At 46.3% G+C, this 18385-nt stretch overlaps 2 protein-coding genes across 2 annotated transcripts in view; one reads left to right on the top strand and one right to left on the bottom strand.

Annotated features, from left to right (window-relative positions):
• The window catches only part of HOOK3 (hook microtubule tethering protein 3), a 945081-nt gene that overhangs the window by 786591 nt on the left and 140105 nt on the right, over positions 1–18385 (top strand). The gene's annotated exons all lie outside the window — the stretch shown is intronic.
• On the bottom strand, positions 2336–9042 carry THAP1 (THAP domain containing 1). Its single transcript, XM_030237328.2, has 3 exons — positions 8864–9042; positions 8316–8511; positions 2336–4349 (listed from the first exon to the last, which is right to left on the bottom strand). Exons 1-3 carry the CDS (start codon positions 8932–8934, stop codon positions 3882–3884), a joined length of 735 nt encoding a protein of 244 aa, XP_030093188.1. The 5' UTR covers positions 8935–9042; the 3' UTR covers positions 2336–3881.

Consider the following 18385-nt stretch of genomic DNA (forward strand, 5'->3'; position numbering starts at 1 on the left):
CTTTATTCAGCTGCAAGAGAACTCCCTCATGATTCACTCAGGACACCAAGGCTTTAAATCCTAACAGAGCTGAAGAAAAATGAAATGTCAGCAAGACAGATAATTTTTAAAACCACATCAGTGACAATATAGTCAAGATGGTCACTGGAAATACAGGAGTAAACAGTGGTGACAATGAACTCCCTCAGCATGACAAGAAGTAATTCAATTATTTAGCTATTCATTTTTTTCCCCATAAAACATACCCCTTAAGCTTGAAAAGTTCCAGTTAAGACAGGGAAATCTAATACTTTAGAGGTCTAAGAAGAAAAAGAGCAAACATTGCACATGGATCAGATATGCATAGATACCCTGCTGCAGCAAAAGGGGAATTGGAGCAACAGGGAGAGGTAAGCGAAGTGGCATAGAGGCAGTGAAGGAGTACCCTAGATTTTGACTCAGTCTGTAGTAGCTGTATTTTAATAAGCATGTTCTTATTTCACATGTAACTGACTTCTGCAAACCCTCTCCTCTTTATCTCATATTCTTCACTTCTCTTCCCACCAGTTTTCTTTCAATATAATTGCTACTCAGCAATACAACTTCTGTTTAGAAGCGGCTCCAATTCCTATCTGTTGAGGCATCTGCCCATTTTAAAATAAATATTTCTATAATTTAATTATGGATTTTTTTTGCCATTTTTGCTATTTTCTAACTTGTTTGAATGAATCAGTTTACAAATAGGCTTCAGTGAAGTGCATTTAAGCAAATATCAGCTACTTCACATACACTTGAACAACCACATGTCATTCTACAATCACAACCTCTGCTTTTTAACTCCCAATCACATCTTTTCAGAGATGTTTATGAAATTGGTGCTAATGCAGGTACCAGTTGTGGCCAATGCAAACAGTTACTGTTGCAGACTTTTTTAACAGATGATTGCGTGGATGTACCAGATCCCAAAAGGAGAGGAAATTTTAACACATGCTAGTGGAACATATTGTGCTTATTAGCTAGAATTATTTTCCTAGGCTCACCGGTAGCAGAGAGCCTTCATCTTCTCTTTCTATACTGCTACCACAGAAGAGAGATTGTGAAAGAGTGTGGGATGGGGTGCAGTGCATAAAAAATCAATTGCTAAAAGACAATCAGTTGGTTCTATACTAGTCTTTTCTCCCCACTTCAGAGCTCTGTGGTACCGAGATCCCTCATGTATCTACTAAAGTCCACACTTAGCCCAGACACGACTACATTAGGAGTTAACAAGACTTTATTTTTTTGGACAGGAAGAAAAATTAGCTGCTGCAGGACAAATTCAAGCCTATTATCACAATAGGCTTCATGTCTTCTTAGTAATATAATCTGCTAAGAGGAAAGGAAGACAACAGAGCAGCAGTCCCCTCTTCAGCATATTACTTCTGAAAATGTCCAGACAAGTAATAATCAACCCCCTCAATAGAAGAAACATTTATGAGTCAGCTGTTAAATCAACTTCACCAATGCAAACAGCCTATAGACACAAGGACTCCACACCATGTATCAGCCATCTACCAGCATACCTAAAATTTAACTTGCAGACTTAGTTTTGCTTGGCTGTTTTCCTGAAGGGTTATGAAGTCAAAACACCCAAAGGAAGGGCCCAACAAGCAAAGCAGCCAGAGCTTAAGGTGGTGCAGGAAACAGGGAAGCATGGCCCAGGTGGAAGAAAATGGTACTGAACATTCAGAGTAGGAAGCTACCCACATATTTTCAGAAGCTGCTGACATAATGCTCATTGCACCCAGAGGAGAGGATTTATTTCTCCTCATGCCCTGCTTTTGGCCCTGTCTTTAGCTTGTATCAGGTGTGGTACTGTTGGCCCTTTGTTGCCCCTCCACTACTAGCCAAACCTGCTGCTTTAGTGAGCTGAAGTGCCCCACAGAAGGGTGCAGTCAGCACCTCAGTCACCTCCAGAGAACTGGAGGACATAAGGGTGGTGGTGGGAATACACAGCCAAGTGTTGGGGTACAGAGGCGGGTGGCAGGGGGTGTGGTATTGCAGTAATCTACTGTGCTTCAGGAAGACACACCTGAAATTCCTGCATAGTAAGAAGAGAGGATTTTCTGCAGAGAAAACAGACACAATCTGCTATCTGGCACACATACCAACAGCATAGCAACATTTTTTTAAATGTCTTTTCCTTGTCACTTTTGAATTTTACCAATTTTAAACACTAAGTGTAACAGCAACAAGGCTTGGGAACCCAACCTCTAAACAAGAAAACTAGAAGAAAATAAAAATTTAAAATGTCAAGACAATTTTGGCAAAATCCTGGGAAAAGAGAAGAGAGAGTAATTAAAAATCTAACACATCATTTGCTTTTCAAATTTTTAATTAGGTATAATAAATGTACACAAAAGGAAGCATTAGCATTTTTGTTCATTTTAAGTGTATGAAATGGTAGGGAAAGTAGACACATGGCATGAGTGAGGTCAGAAGTATCAAGACTGGTTTGAAATATTTCAAAATGCCATGCTAACAGGATATTAAGGGAAGCTTTTAAAGCCATCATGAACAAGGCTTGTTTAACATCAGAGCTAGAACTCACATCACACACAAGTTTGACATAGACTGAGAAAAGCAATTTTCCTCATGTCTCATATATCCAGGAATTTCAGCTGTGAAGCCTACATTAGGGTTAGCCATTTTCTCTCATTTCCAATGAGTTTGTTGACTAAATAAATTTTTAGAAAGTAAGTGCAAACTGCTGCACTACTTTGTCACGCTAAATCTACTAGAAATAGTCTTAATAAGGCTGAAGAAGAGACAGCAGCATTTGAGATATTATAAACCAGTCTAGCACCAAGCAACTCCAAAGTCTAGTTCCCTATCTGCCCTTTGGTGGATGCCCTTTGGGGAGTGAAAAAAGGAAATAAAACCACTACAAAGCCATAAATGTCTGACTCCCTGGATGAAGAACAAACTTACTTCATTTCCTGAAGCTACACATGGTTGACATGCGAGAATTTCAAAACCAAGGACAACACTCTACCAGTTACAGTGTTTATGGGAAGATGACTCTACAACATACTGGAACTGTATATTACCAGTGTCCTTTTGCAAGCAGTCACTGTAAACAAACAGTACGTTGTCTTAAGATCCTGCCAACAGTGTAGTAACATACATGTTCAGTTCAGCCCTGTACTTCAGGATTATTTTTAAGTGCCCTTAAAACAAAAGCTGCTTTTACAGGTCTCGTTAGCTATTCTAATGAATTCTCCTCATCACCCTCAAAACACTCATGTGGTGAACACTTACATCAAAAGAAGAGGTTCATTTACATACCTCACCCAAAGGGATCCAAGAATTACTTTTTGCAGTTCTTCAAATGCATAGCAAACTGAAGTTGGAAGTTTTCCCAGACTGAAATGTGCATCTTAGCTATCTTTCTGCAGCACTTGCAGATGTTAGCTGACCTAATTCTGTTCTTTCTAAAATCAGAGAACACTACCTATTGGGGATTACCAAAGCCAACATTAGAAGTCTTGACAAAGCACTAGGTGTACAACCACCTAAACTTCACTCTCACCTCGATTCAGTTCCCAACCCCTGTAAGCATAAGACAGACATTGTAAAAAAAGTAAATTTCTATGTGTCTTCAATCTTGTATCCTTTCCTTCTGGAAGCAATTAATATTTTGTAAATTCATTGCATATTCTAATTCTGAGATACTTGCATCTTCAATGTATTAAAAGTATATCAAACTGAAATGACAATGAAGAAAAAATATTATCTTATTTGTAATATTATCTACTTAATTACTGTTTTAGAATTCTGGAAAGTCTTACAGAATTAGAAAGAATTTAGTTTTTAAACTAAATTTCTTGGCCTACCAAAGTGAAAACTGATGTTCATGACTCCTAGGCAGGTACTTCTACGACTTCAAAGTAGTCATTAGGCAGAATCACATAGCCTTTTCCTGCCAGTATGTCTTTTTCTTTCTGAAACTGAACAATCTCTCTTAGTTTCTCAATCTGTCTTTCCTGACGCCGGCACCGTTGTTGCGCTGTCTTGAGCTTCTTCCGCAGTTTTTCAACTTGTTCTTCCAGCTGTTGAATTCTTTTTCGCTGATGGACTGTATCCTCGACAGTGTAGTTATGATCACAAAAAACAGCAAGATTGCTGGGGGTCTGGAGAGGGGGCATCAGTAATCCAATACTCGGATCTACAAATCTGGCATCTATTTGAGACAAATGAAAAGAAGGAGTTGATGGAGATTGTGGTTGTACTGGAGCTGCTGGTGGTGGTGGTGGTGGTGGAGGCGGTGGTGGCGGTGGCAGTGGAGGAGGTGGCAGTGGATCTTCTGGCTGCTCTGCAAATTCTTCAGACTAAAAAGAACAAGACAAAAAATGTACATTTTCATGCTAACATTGTTTACAACACAACTCCCTTATTACAGCCCCAGAATAACCTAAACAACCAGGATTCAAACAAATAAAATAAATTTCAAAGACACGATTTTCAAAACTGGCAAACATTTCTGGGCCTGATCTGTCCTGCTTCTCACCTGGACATATTTTTAAACCAGCTTCCTTTTAAAGGCTCTTTGAAACTCAAGCCCTTATGTCTAAATAGGTTTTTTGAATTACCTAAGAAGCAAGAACACAGACTGCAGATGGAATTCAGATGACCTAGCAACTCATTGCTGCCATCCCATTCCCCTTTGTCCCTCCTCCCTTCTGCTGCATCATACCACTACGTAATTGAACCTACCAGCTAACCTAATCAAAACCACATCAGTAGTGGACAATCTTCTGCTGAGGTAGAATGAGGCAGAACTACTGAGCGGGCTGATAGGCTGACAGAGCAGAAAGATAGACACGGTAAGACCAGTCTTCCTGACAACTGAGAGGGACTCTTACTGGTTTTGGGCTGTAGCATAAGGGTTTGGTTAAAAGAGACATCATGAACCAAAATAAACAGCTCTTCAACAGCAAAGCAGCCTTCTCATACTTGGTATTTACTTTTTGATCAAATATAATTGCTAAAATGACAGAAAGCTATTTGATCTCCAACTATCACTGCACAATTTTTCTGTCCATTATTAAATGTCAAAGCAATTCAATAAAAGGTATGACATACAGCTGCCATGATATGTGGAAAAAGTGAGAATCATGGATTTATACAATGGTTTTGGTTGGAAGGGACCCTAAAGGATCATCCAGTGTCAACACCCCTCCGCTATGGGCAGGGACACCTTTCACTAGACCACATTGCCTATCCCACCCTTGAACACTTCTGGGGATGGGACATTCACAGCTTCTCTCGGCAGCCTGTTACAGCACCTCATCACACTCACAGTGGAGAATTTTTACCTAATATCTAATCTCAGCCTATCCTCCTGAAGCTTAAAGCCATACCCTCTTAGCCTGTCACTACCTGCCTTTATTATAAAGTCCTTTTCCAGCCTTCTTGTAGGCACCCTTTAGATTCTGGAAAGTTGCTATGAGCTTTCCACACCACCTTCTCTTCTCCAGACTGAACATCCCCAACTTTTTCAGCCTGTGTCTCTAAGACGGGTGCTCCATGCCACTGGTCATCTTAGTGGCCTCCTCTGGACTCACTCCAGCAGTTCCATGTCCTCCCTGTGCTGGGACCCCAGAGCTGGATGCAGGGTTCCAGGTGGGCTCTCACCAAAGTAGAGCAAAGGACCAGAATTCCCTCCCTCGCCCTCCTGGCCACACTGCTTTGGATGCAGCCAAGGACATTAGTGGCTTTCTGGGCTGTGAGCTCACACTGCCAGGTCATGTTAAGAAACAGGACTACATAGCTGGCAGATGGAATGGACAGGGGAGAAACACAGCTCTCCCTTTTGGCAGCAGCAAAATATCAATTGGCTCAACTCCACTGCAGGGTTTTTTTGCAGATAAAGCTGCAGGTTTTGTCACATTGCTCTTGATAGGTCCACTTGTACAGGTAAGGACAACACATATTCCAAGCCATTGGAGTATAGGTCAGAGCAGAGAATCAGATTCTTTCTTCCCCAAAGGAATCCAGTATAACTCAGAAATGCTTCTGTGCACACATCAATTGAAAAAGCACTGTTGAAACCAAAGAGCTTGCATATTGCCTACTGAAAAGAAAACTTAAAACATTCTCAGTAAAAGAGGCACTGATTTTTTTTTTTTCCTACACACCTGCTGCCAACACAATTAATACAAAGAAAAGCATAAGGACTGGGAAAACGTTGACTTTAAGAACAGCCAGAAGCCCTCAGCATCAACATATCAAGCTCATCAGATCTGAAGGTCATACCATTGTATGACTTAACATACAAGCAAGATAGATGTGTGGGTGTCTACCTGTCCCCCATACAAACTACAACACTTGGCAGATAGTAACTGAAAAGGCAGTTTGATTATTGGTATTGAAGGAAAGTGATGATTGGCATTAAAGGGAAGTTTAATATGCACTCAAATATAACTGATCACATGAAAGTACAAAATCAGCCAACTACCAGTCTTATTTCTCATTCATAAAAAACTGCTGCTGTTAGCATACCTAATTCACATATGAATATTCTACAGAGCTTGACCCTATCAGCTGTGACTATCAAATTTTTCTACTAAAAAAAACCCTACAAGGCAAAGGTAGAGCTAGCAAAACGAAACTCATTATTGCTAGAAACCAAAGCAAAAATCAGATCACTGCTGGATTGCTGAATTCACAGAGACTTCTTTTTGAAGCTGTAGAGCATAGGCTACCTCTATATACAAATTATTATTGTCACAACGTATCACAGAGAACAGATCTTTGATATCTCTGCGACATCAATGATTTCTAATTATTTCTTCTAGTCAGTAAATACTTCTCCTAAGACATAAGTAAAGAAAAAGGAAGTATACCAAATTATAGTGCAAAAGATAAAAACCTGTATTTCAAAATCCACGTGGATTCAACTCCAAAACAACCACAATTATTCTTTGTTATTACATTGTTACTTGAAGATATGTGGCAGTTTATTCAAAAGTGCCATGGAACAAATAAAAATAGAACTGAATCCTTCAGAATTAAAAGGCACTCACTCTTCTGTGTTTTTGTAGATCCAGGTATGACAGCGAAATTGGGAACGTGGCTCACTACTAATCCTGCTGCACCAACAGCACTTTTGCAGACTACCCTATACACCCATTCAGCTTTCAGACTGTAAAAAAATTTGCAAGTATTTTACACACAGCAAAGAAAATGTGTATTTTACAGATAAGCAAGGAAGTGTAATCAAACAAAAAACACAGCCATATTTCCCTGTAACTTGTCTGTCTACTTGTTTACATTCTCTTCTGTGTTATTAGCCACTTTTCATTTTTCAAATGTGTAGTCTTTTTATTTCTGCAGCACTCCAATACTGGATGTAAAGAGAAAAACTGAATAAGAAAAACATGAGTTTTCTTCTATGCACTTCATCCCATTTAAGGCTTTTGCTCCCCAGAGCTACTCTATCTACCGCTGTCTCCTTTGCCACTTACTCTATGGCAGAGCAGCAAGAGATCAAATATTTTATATCCTTTAAAGGAGTTAAAAATCAATCTTTTCCATTCTTGTCTTTGAACTTATTACATCAAGAAGTAAGAACTTATAAGTGACTTGCATCTCACAGTAAATTATTCTAGTGGCACAGTGTAGGGAATACCTCACTCAGAAGACTCTACCATCAGAAGTCAGGGACCAGTATGGCTTTTGAAAACAAGGTTAAGGCAAGACAGAGGTGCTCTCAGGACAGACAGATAGCACGTGCAGTAAGGTTCTGCCACTCACTTTAACTTTGTAAAGCCAAAGTGCAGAGATCTCTTAAAGATGCCAGTTAAAGTTTCACAGTTAACATCCACTACATCTTCAATGCTAGCAGTAGCTATCAGCCATGGGAAGAGAGTAAGTGCCATTTGCAAGCATTAATGAAGGCTCTCAGACTCTAAATATGGAGGAATTGCTGTGGAACAGTTTAACTACAGGGCAATACCTTCTTACTTTGCTGCTATTCAATTTAATTCAGCACATGGACGCTGAATTAAATGGATACATAAACAGGTCAGAGGCAGTGCTTGCCTGTACAACACTTTGTGCTCCAAAGCCTCAGAGAAAACAGGCTCTGTTGGACATATTTTCAGTCACAGCTGTTGGAGATATTTTCAGTCACCACAGTCCTCCTGGTGACCCCAGGGATACAGACTCAGCATCCTGCCAGCCTTCATCCTTCCCAGCCTGCATCCTCTCCCTGCTCACTGCCCTTCCACTCTGCAACCAGTGACGTGCACGACACGTTCTGGCACCTGCAGCCATGGGTGCTTTGGGTTTACCTTTTCACCGGGTTCAGTGTAACAGAATATTGTGGGCACAGCGTTCTCTTTTAGGAGCTTGTTATTGCATTCCCTCTTAAAGCAATCGGGGGTAAAGTGTTCTGAGCAAATGCTGCTGTACTTGGTCGGCTTGAAGTTTTTCCTCTTAACAGCAGCTTCCCACTTCTTGCAAAGATCGGGTCTTGTAAGAGGAAACCTGCAAGCAAGAGGCACTTTCAGCTTTTCTGATAAACTTTATAACCTTAACCTTCCACCTTCCTGTCCCCCGTCGGGTCGGGGGGAGAGGGGAGGTTTGGTTTCAGGCCGCTCTCGCTCTGCAACAGGCGGCTCAGAGGGTCCCGTCCCTCGGCTTTCTCCAGGGAGACGTCGGGGGGGGGGGGGCGGGCTAACAGACACGTACGTCCCTCTCTGTCTGTCTGTCTGTCCGCCCGTTGGCACCCGCCCACCCGCGCGCGCTCCCTCCCGGCTCCCCGCGATCCTCGCGCGCGCTGTCCCGCGCTGGCCCCACCCCCCAGCGCGACCCCGCCCCGGCGCCCGCGCGCGCTCACTTGTGGAAGGAGATGGGCTTCTCTTTGTCGTATCGGTTCCGGCAGCGGTAGGCGGAACAGGACTGCACCATCCCGCCCAACCCCACGCCCGCCGCGGTGCGGCCTTTGTGGGGACGGACGAGCCGGCGGGACGCTGCGAACTCACCGCCGGGCGCCCATGCTTCCCCCGCCTCCCGCGGCCCCCCCCCACGCCCGTGGCCCTCAGGAGAGGGACGGGAACGGGACGCGCGGCCTCTCCCAACTCCAAGATGGCGGCGCCAGCTTCAACGGAACTTCTCGCGGTAGCGGCGCGCACCACGCTCCGCCCATTGGGCGCGTCGGTGCGCAGGGTGGGAACGGGGCCTCGTTCAGCGGGCTCGCCAATCCGGCCACCTCCTTTCCCCCGCTCCGCCTCCTTTTTGGGGCCGTGCAGCGCCGCCCACACCCCGCACCCGCGGCTAGGCAGCGCCGCCCACCCCGTCCGGCACCCTCCACATCCCCAGCTTGGCAGCGCCTCCGACCTTGGGACCGAGGGCTGCGCTGCAGCCGTTCCTTCACCGAGGGGAACCCGTTGGGGCCTACTCCGGCCGCGCTATGCCCGAAGTTCTGGCTGGGGATGGTTGCCCCAGCCGGCAGGCAGGGCTGCGGTCGGACGAACGAGTGTGCTCGGCGCGGCTGTCACAGGGACAGGAAGAAGCTGGCGCTGTGAGCCCCGCGGGAGGTTCTGGCTTTCTTCGGGGAGAAAAATTAAAAAAAAAACTTTAAAAGGAGGGACGGGGGAAAGGCAAAAGAAAACAACGGGAAGACCACATTGCCATAACACAGTTGCGTGAAGGACGGGTAAAGCAGCTCCGTGACGCTTGCCTAAATGTAGTTTCACATACATCAAACAGTATCTATCATCAAACAGTAGATATCTCTCAACAAATCAATTCGTTGTTACGAATAAGTTTATTTTGAGCAGTTTCGACATGTTCCCATTCTGTCGGCTCACTTTTGAATTCTGCATTTGATCAATAACTAAAACCGTCCTACTTAAGTGACAGTTTTTGTCCTACACTTGTAGGAATGACAAAGGAACTTACCTTTAGGGTCACCCCAGCCAAGTGTAACATTACATCTAGAAATTCACTGACAATAACCCCAGACCCAAGTGAACCTCCATGGCTTTTTCTCTGACCCCATGCAAATCATAATTTTCTCCTCAGCCTACTTTCCCCCCTCTACACTTGCTTTGTGAGGGCAATAAAAGATTTGCCTTAGCTTGGCGGCTATGGCTTCTCTGCCTAGACCGGTCTCTTTGCCCAGCTGATAGAAGGTACCAGTCACTGCCATTTGCTTGCCCAGGAATATGACAGAAAAGCCTGTACAGCAGCTTCAGCAATACTTCTATAAAGCCACTTGCATGAGCTGTTTTCAGTACTCAGTGTTGGCTGAGCACTGTTAGCTCTGCTCCCTCTCCTGCTAGGTCAGCCAAGAGACAAGGAAATTAAAATAAGTTCTTTCTAGCACTACCTTCCTCACCAAGAAAAACATGCTTACTTCTCTCCTATCCATGTGAATGCCTCTGTCCCTGGCCTTTGCCTGATGACATTCTTCTCCCTTGAGTCCTCCTGCTGCCAGTTTTCTGGGCAGCAATTCTGCCACAGCCTCAGGGACCAGAAGAGCTAGGCTGTCCCATAGAAAGATGAGCAGGGGGTGACCAGAGCCAAAGCCCAGGCTCATCAGCCTGGACAGTCCTGCAGCACAAGAACAGGGCAGACACTAATGGACACCCACACCCACAAGGTGAGGTGATGAACCAGGTACAAGGTCCGCCCAGGTAATTCAGGCAGGAGCAGCAGGAGATGGTGCCAGGAACAGAACTGGAAACACAGGTCCAAGGTTCACCCAGGAGATGGAGCCGAAGAGACCGACACCTGTGATACAGCCAGGCAGGAACAGAAGGTGCTGGGCTGTGAAAAGGAGCTCTTGCTCCATACGCAAGAGTTGGGGGCCCCAAAGACTTGAGTCAACGTCATCAAGGCCTTAGTCAGTGCACCTAGACTCCCATTCTCCTATGGGCCTGAAGAGGGATTCTGAGTCCAACTCCTGGACTTGATACCACTGTCCATCTCCTCCTCCACTGCTGGTTTTGGAATGAACCTAGGCACAGGGGGGGCACAGCATAGCCATATAGTGACGCTAAGAGCAGAACTCAGCAATTTCACTAGACACTGTGAGAAGAGGCACATGGTCTTGATATATAGGAAGGAAAAGCACGGGGAGAAAGCATGAAAGCATGACAAGATTGTAGAAGGTAACACCTAACTGAGGGGATCCATCACAGATGAGGAGATCTGGTGAATGTACAGATGACCCACTGAGACCATCAGTCACCAAGCTGATTTTAAAGACTTAAAAGGAGAGCTTTCAGCAGCTCTGTCAGGATCATATTGGTATCCTGAAGCAAAAAGCATTTATGAAAGACTGTGTGGAAAGAAATTTCTTCATCCTGTAAGAATTTCACAAACTTGGAGAAGGGCAGAGGCAATTGTCTTGACTAAAGATAACAAATAAATACAACCCCCAACTGAAAAATGCTATTCACATTCCAGTAATTTTGAAAATGTTGGAAATATGTCTAGGATGTTTCAAATACTTTTTCTTAACTTTCCCCCGCCTCCCCCCCAGGAAAAAAAAAGGCCACATGAAATTCATGTCCATCTTCAGAGTGACTTTTAGTTTGACTAGTTGGCGTGTTTCCTGATGGTCAAGCGCTTCCCGTAAGATTTGCAAGCTCTGTGCTATCGAGAATCTATAGTCCTCGACACCTGCACTATCCTGTGCCCATCTGTCACAGACCGAACGCACCGGCACCTGCCCCAGCAGCCGCCACGCGATGCCCTTGCATTCCTCCTGAGGACTCGCGGTCCCCGGGCCGAAGTGATGGCCCCGAGAAAACCCCTCGGTTCCCGGACGAAGGCCACGGCACTGCCTTCTTACCCACACCGCAGCCGCGGGGCGAGTTTCCGAGGGGGAGGAGCAGCGCGGGTTCCCCACGGACACCCCACCGGGAAGCCGTTCCGCGCAAGCCCGGCGGGCGGGGGAAGGAGCGGGCGGGGGGGACCGGCGGCGGCAGCAGGGAGGCGGCGACGGCGGGGCGGGCAGCGGGCCCGGGGCGTGGCGCGGGTCCGGCGGCGCCGGGAGGCGGCTCAGTCCCCGCTGCCAGCCGAGGGCGGCCGGCCCCGCGGAGCAGCCGCCCAGCCCGGCCCACCCCGCGCCGGAGCCGCCGCCGGCCGGCGAGGGCGGCAGCATGAGCGGCGGGCGTAGCGGGCGATCCGCTGTGAAGATGGAGGCGCCGTTTTACCCCGAGGAAGGACTGGAGCTGCTGCCCGACTTCGTACCCCTGCCGGGTTTCGGTACCGCCGGCGGACCTGGAGCCGATGCGGCGGCGGGGCAGAAGCTGCTGCTGGGCGCCGGGAAGAAGCGGGACCTGCCGGCTGCCGCCCCCGCGCCGCTCCCGGGGCCCTTCGCCCTTCGCCCGCCTGCCGGCGCCCGCGGCAGCGCGGCGGCTCTGCGCTTGCTGCCGCCACCGCCTGCTGCCGCCGCCGCCCCGCCGCCCACCGCGGGCTCCGCGGAGACGGGGAGCGGCGGCGGGGCGGCCGCGGCCCGCGGCGGCCCGGAGGCCGCGCTGGGGTCGGCTGCGGAGCTGCCGCTGCTGAAGCTGCCACCGGCCGCCGACCTGGAGCAGCTGCTGATCCAGGGGGGCGCGGGGCTGGGCGCGGGCAGCCCGGGGCCGACGGCTCCCGGGGCGGGGAGCGGCGGGGCGGCGGCGGCGGGGCCGTTCCTCTACCGGCAGCCAGTGACGCAGGAACAGGAGGGTTTCGCCGACGGCTTCGTCAAGGCCCTGGCCGACCTGCATAAGCAGAACCAGCTCCTGACGGCGCCGCCGCCGCTCTCCGCGCCGGGACCCTGCTGCACCGCCCGCCCGGGGCCACCGGGAGCCCCAGCCGCTGCCGCCGCCGACCCTCCGGCCGTCTACACCAACTTGAGCGGCTTCAACCCCGCGGGGCCGCTTAGCCCCTCGGGCAGCGCCTACCCCTCCGCTTCCGCCCCGCCACCGCCGCCGGGCCTGGCCTTCGGGGCCGCGGGTCTCGGGAGCGGCCGGCTGCCGCCGGCGCGTTCCCTGGAGGAGCCGCAGACGGTGCCCGAGGTGCCGCCGTCAGCGGGCGGGGAGGGTGGCAGCAGCGCGCCGACGCCGCCGTCGCTGTCGCCGCTGGACGCGGAGAGCCAGGAGCGGCTGAAGGCAGAGCGCAAGCGGCTGCGAAACCGCATCGCCGCCTCCAAGTGCCGCCGGCGGAAGCTGGAGCGCATCGCCCGGCTGGAGGAAAAGGTGAAGGCGCTCAAGGGGCAGAACGCCGAGCTGGCCGCCACCGCCAACCTCCTCCGCGCCCAGGTTACCCAGCTGCAGGGTCGCGTCCGCAGCCACCTCTCCTCCGGCTGCCACATCAACGCCGCCGGGCATCCTCCTCCTCCTCACGCCGCCGCCCAGCCGCGGGAGACTCCCCCCGAGGCGGCCGCCGCCGCGCCGGAGACCAGCGCCTGCTGAGGAGGGACAACCCCGCCGGCCCCGGCCCCAAGTCCGCCCAGGGGCACCGCGGGGCCAAGGTGCGCGCCTGCTGCCACCCTTCTGCTATTATTATTATTTTTATTATTAATTATTATTATTATTATTTATTTGCGCCCGGAGAAGGCGGTTTTTTGCGGGAGCCGGGTGTTGCTAAGCGTTTCCCGAGTTCTGTCGATGTCACATGGAGCAGCGAGGGTCTCCGTGGGTGGTTCTGGGGCAGGTGGTTGTTAATTTTTCAGTGAAGTACTTGAGGTCTGTAGAGATTTCCGAAAATAAGAAAATTACTGTTTACAGAAAGATTCAATTTATTTTCATGGGGGATATAAAACGTGTGTTTCCTAATACACCTTACTGAACTGTATAGCAATGGATAAGCTTTTCAGACTTAAAAAAAAAATAGCCAAGCCAGAATCGTACCTTTTGAAAAGATGTGCGTGTATATATATATTTAAAACATAATATGGCTATGTATATTTTCTTGGTATTGATAAAGAACCTTTTTTAAAATACTGTCTTTCTCTAGAGCTTTAATTTGCCATTGAGAGTTAAGACAGCTGTGTGCGTGCTCTTGCACTTACATGGCTTTGATTTTCAAATCGAACCCTGGAGGGAAATGATTTTTGTTGTAAATCTTAAAGCAGATTGAAATGCATTGCTGACTCAGTCATAGGAAAATAGTTTTCTAAACCTGTATGCTCCATATTTCTTGTGCCAGTGCAAACCTGGGGCATTGATAGTTATTTATTGAAACTTGAACACTTTTTGGACATTGCCTAGACCTTATTTTTCTAGATAACACGTTAGTAGAGAAAATGGTTACTTTGGCAAAAAGAGCTTTACTTTTTTTTTTTTCCTTCACTGTGTACATTCCAGTAGTGCGTGCTCTTTCTGTAGTATAGTAACAATTCAGTACTATACAGAAAAGGGCTCAGATTTGGGGTGGGTTAGCTGTAAAGGTGATAATTCCATTGTATTCTGTTTGAATAAATCACAGAAGTATTACGGAGAACTAGATTTATTTTTCAGTAGAAATCTGTGTATCTTGCTTCTTGGTCTACTTTGTTCTAAAGAAACTTTCTGCAATACTCTAGAGACAGAGTCAATGCTAGAATATGAAGTGTTTTTCTGATTGGGGAGATTCAGTGTGATTTATTTCTTTGTCGAGAATTTACTAGTAGAAGAGTATAGTAAAGGAACTATTTCTTCTGATTAGACATAATCCTCAATAAGTTTTTGAAAGCTTTAGGTCCCTTGCTCGGTGCCACTGCCTTCCATGCTTCTGCTGCACCCGTGTTTTTTGAGCATAGCCGCTAGCGCAGCGCTGCCAAGCCCTGTGGCAATGGTGCGGTGGGAAGGGTCTGTCGGAGTGTGATGGTCACCTCACCAGAAGCCCCTCTGTGCAGAGGCCGCGGGCCGGCCCTGCCGCTGGGGAAGGCAGGGCTTCTCCTGAGCAGATCCAGCTGCAGTGTGGGGCCCTCTTCCCTCGTTGAAACTGTGCTAAAAACTCTGCTTGAACTCAGAGGCAGATCTTTCATGGGGATATGTGGCTGTGCCAGCTGGTGAAAAGGGGTAATCTTATGAGGAGCCAAGAGGGCATAAACATCTCTATGTGTACAGCAATTGCTCAGATCTGTTAAAGCCACTCAGGAGCTGGTAAACATCTCTTACCTCTTCTGAAGGCTACAGCTGAAATCCAATAAGAATGGGATAGACTCACGGTTTTTCATGCTTTTACTGGGGATATGTGAGTGCTATCTGTTCAGAAGTTGAGCTGCAGCAATCAAGTGTAAGAGCTTTTCCTTTTAGTGCAGTCGTTCCTGGCACATGTATGAAGTTATATGAGAATGCGTAGTTACACTCTTACTGTAGCTGAGATGGCTCCGAGGATATTTCTTTTCTTAATGCATATGCAAATTAGGTAGAAGCCATATTAATCATTGTATAACTGTTTGATTGTGTCACCAGAGCCTTTTTTGGTGGTTGAAATGATTGCCTGTAACAGTACATTCTGCTGTTAGAATTACTAATGAGCAGATAAAAAAAAATTTTGATCTTAACACAGGTTCAGAGACTTCTTAGGGGCATTCTCAACCATACTGCATACAATCTATAGCACTGCCTTTTACATAATAACTAGGTGAAAAATATGTTTTTTTCTTTGGTAGTCATCATCCATCTGCAAAGATGCTGCAAGTCTGGAGAAACTGTTAAAAAAGTTCTTTCCCCCCACACTTAACACTTTTCCCTAGTGAGAAAGGTAAAGCTGCCTGGTAGATGAGAGATACTTTACTGCCTATGCAGTGAGGTGGGGATTTTTTAAGGAATCCTGGAAAAAAATTTGTAAGATGTTTTTGGGTGACCACCTCTACTTTGGTCCTTGTCTTTGTAAATGAGTGTAAGTGAGGGCTAGTAAAGATCTTGTGGTAGAGCACAGGAAAACGATAAATTCAACTGTGTAATACTTCTTTACTTTGTAATTTCTGCTCATAATAAATATAATAAATTAGCAATATCCAAGCAGCATGGGGGATCCATAAGGCATGGGAAATCACTGCAATTCCCCTTCCCAGACACAGGCAAGGCTCTAGTGGGCTATAGTCTAGCAGGGTTATAATGAGATCCCCCTTTCCAGTATGGTAATGTTAAAGCTGAAAACCACCCCACATTACCTCACTTGAGTTTGAACTTTCTGCAAGAGCAGTCTCACACCCAGCGTCTCTAAGACCTCATGTGGTAATTTCTTTGATAGCCTGCTTTCTGTTCTAGCTGACATCTGTTCAGTGGTAGAAGTGGTGACAGACCATCTCTCTTACTCTGCTGACTGATGAGAGTTTACTAGTGAGGCTGGCAGCTCCAGCTCTCTGCCAGAGGCTACTGTTCTGGTAGTGGAGTAGTCCAAAATAAATGTGTTTTCTGTTTTCTAGAGTGATCAGTTTCCTTCATAAATGCCTTTTTTATCTGGTATTTAGGCTGAGAAACAGGATCTAACAGTGACATGACCAAAATTTGAGAATAGTGTTGGGGTGGTTGAATTTTTTTTCCTGCTTGGACTGGTTCTGCTAGAGATTGCTGCATTTTTTGCAGATATTTGAGTGGAAAGCCTAAGCACCTAACACTTTGAACCAGTATAAAAAGACTCAGGAGTACTTACTTGCTGCAGCTGTCAGACTTGATTGTTCTTGTCTTCTAAAATGTCTCAATAGTCTTGACTTTTAGCCCTGTAGTGTTCCTTAGCCTTTAAATACAGCTTCTCTATTTTGTCTGCCTTTTTTCTTCAGTTTGTTGTTAAATATATGTGTCCTTTAGGTCTTTTGGTCTTCTGCCAAAAACTTTGGTCACTGTGAGACATTAAAAGATAGATACTGGGAAAAAATTTTCAGACTGTTTATATGATTTGCATTCATGTAGCTCCTTTTCAGTAACTCCAAACAAGTTGGCTGTCTGTTGATGTAAAGAAAAAAAAAAAAAGAAAACTACCCAAACCCCTCCAAAACAACCTGCCCCCAAAAAAACAAACAAAAAATTAAAATCCCAAAATAAAACAGTTATGTTCACTGTTAGCTCAGTGTTTTTTAGCATCCTTCTTCATTCTTCAAAACTACCATGCTTTGTTATAATTGTGCATGCTACTTTTTAGTCCTTGCAAAGACTCATGCTCTATGACTTGATTTCCAGACTACCCCCTCACGTCCTTCCAATCTGATTTTCAGTCCAGCTGTGAACCCATGACAAACATCCCTCTTTGTTTCTTTGCCCCAGGTGTAATCTGCTCTGGAGACTAAATGGTCTCCTCCTTTGTCTGTTTTGGTTGTTCGATCCTTGCTCCTGTGCATATCATTTTTTGCCCAGCAGTTTTTGAATGTGCTTGAACCAATATCTTGGTTTAGATGTGCCTTCTTATGTAGGTGCTACAGCAAAAGAGTTTGATTCATATATGGAGTTGATTTATTTGACTTGTTATCAGATCTTTTCTGTCTTGGGAAGTAGGAGGGGGAATGTTTTCAGTAAGAGAAGACTTGTTCACTCCTTCCTTTGGGCAGAGGGTGGAGCCCCCATCAGATCTGGCCCTGCTTGATGTGAGTGCAAGGAAGCCACTCTGGTAACACTGACTCAAATGATGATATTGTTAGGAAAGTTGATTGGTTTGGTGTCCAGTGTAGTGAAGTCTGTTGGAATCACAAGGTCTCCAGAGACGTCCAAGTAGCTGGTGAGTTGTTCTTAAAACTTTTAATGTGATTCCAGGTCAAGCCCATTTGGTATGCTTAGAGAGCCTTTCCAAGAGCAAATACTTTGAGAATCATAGGTGTTTGGCCATGATAAGTCCTGATCATGGTGAGGAGCAATTTTGGTGTTGATGGCCATGTTTTCTGTCATAAGACTTTGATGGTCTTCCAAAAAGTAAATATCTCAACATATGGACTCTTCACTGTATGTCAGTAGTCACTACTGACTGTCTTGCTCTGTTTGAGATCAAGGGTGGCTCTATGACTGTTCTCAGTCATCTTGGTTTGTATTTGTATCTTTACAGAAGAAGGAGTCATGAGGCATCCTTCATTCCTTTAAATATCTGATTGACTGTGTGTCTCACCTTTGACAAAGGAGTGACCTCCCCTGGTTAAGCCCTGAGGCATTCTGCAGTTTGCAGCTGTTAAAGTGGAAATTGATTTGGCAACTATTTTTTTAATCAGTTATATAAGTAATTGATGCTTCCCAAAATACTGAATAGTATTGTTTGATAGTGTCTGAAGTACAGGTGCGTGCCAGGTCTGAATTACTTGTTGTGCCAAAAATAACATCTTGGCTGCCATAACTGGAGTCTTAACTATTTGAATCCAGCAACTTCTTAAAGAAAATTTTCTATATCTGAGATTAATATGCAAGAGGAAAAACCCATCTGCTTGTATCATAGGTCATTCTCTGATGCACTTTAT

This window comes from Serinus canaria, chromosome Z, assembly GCF_022539315.1.
Source record: "Serinus canaria isolate serCan28SL12 chromosome Z, serCan2020, whole genome shotgun sequence".
Lineage (NCBI taxonomy): Eukaryota > Metazoa > Chordata > Aves > Passeriformes > Fringillidae > Serinus > Serinus canaria.

Excerpts from the sequence above, each read along its gene's own strand:
- THAP1 (XM_030237328.2), bottom strand. The coding sequence starts at position 8,934 with ATGGTGCAGTCCTGTTCCGCCTACCGCTGCCGGAACCGATACGACAAA. Across the intron at positions 8,512-8,863 it reads AAGCCCATCTCCTTCCACAA|GTTTCCTCTTACAAGACCCG; the intron begins GTGAGCGCGCGC and ends TCTTGCTTGCAG. Across the intron at positions 4,350-8,315 it reads ACACTGAACCCGGTGAAAAG|TCTGAAGAATTTGCAGAGCA; the intron begins GTAAACCCAAAG and ends TGTTCTTTTTAG.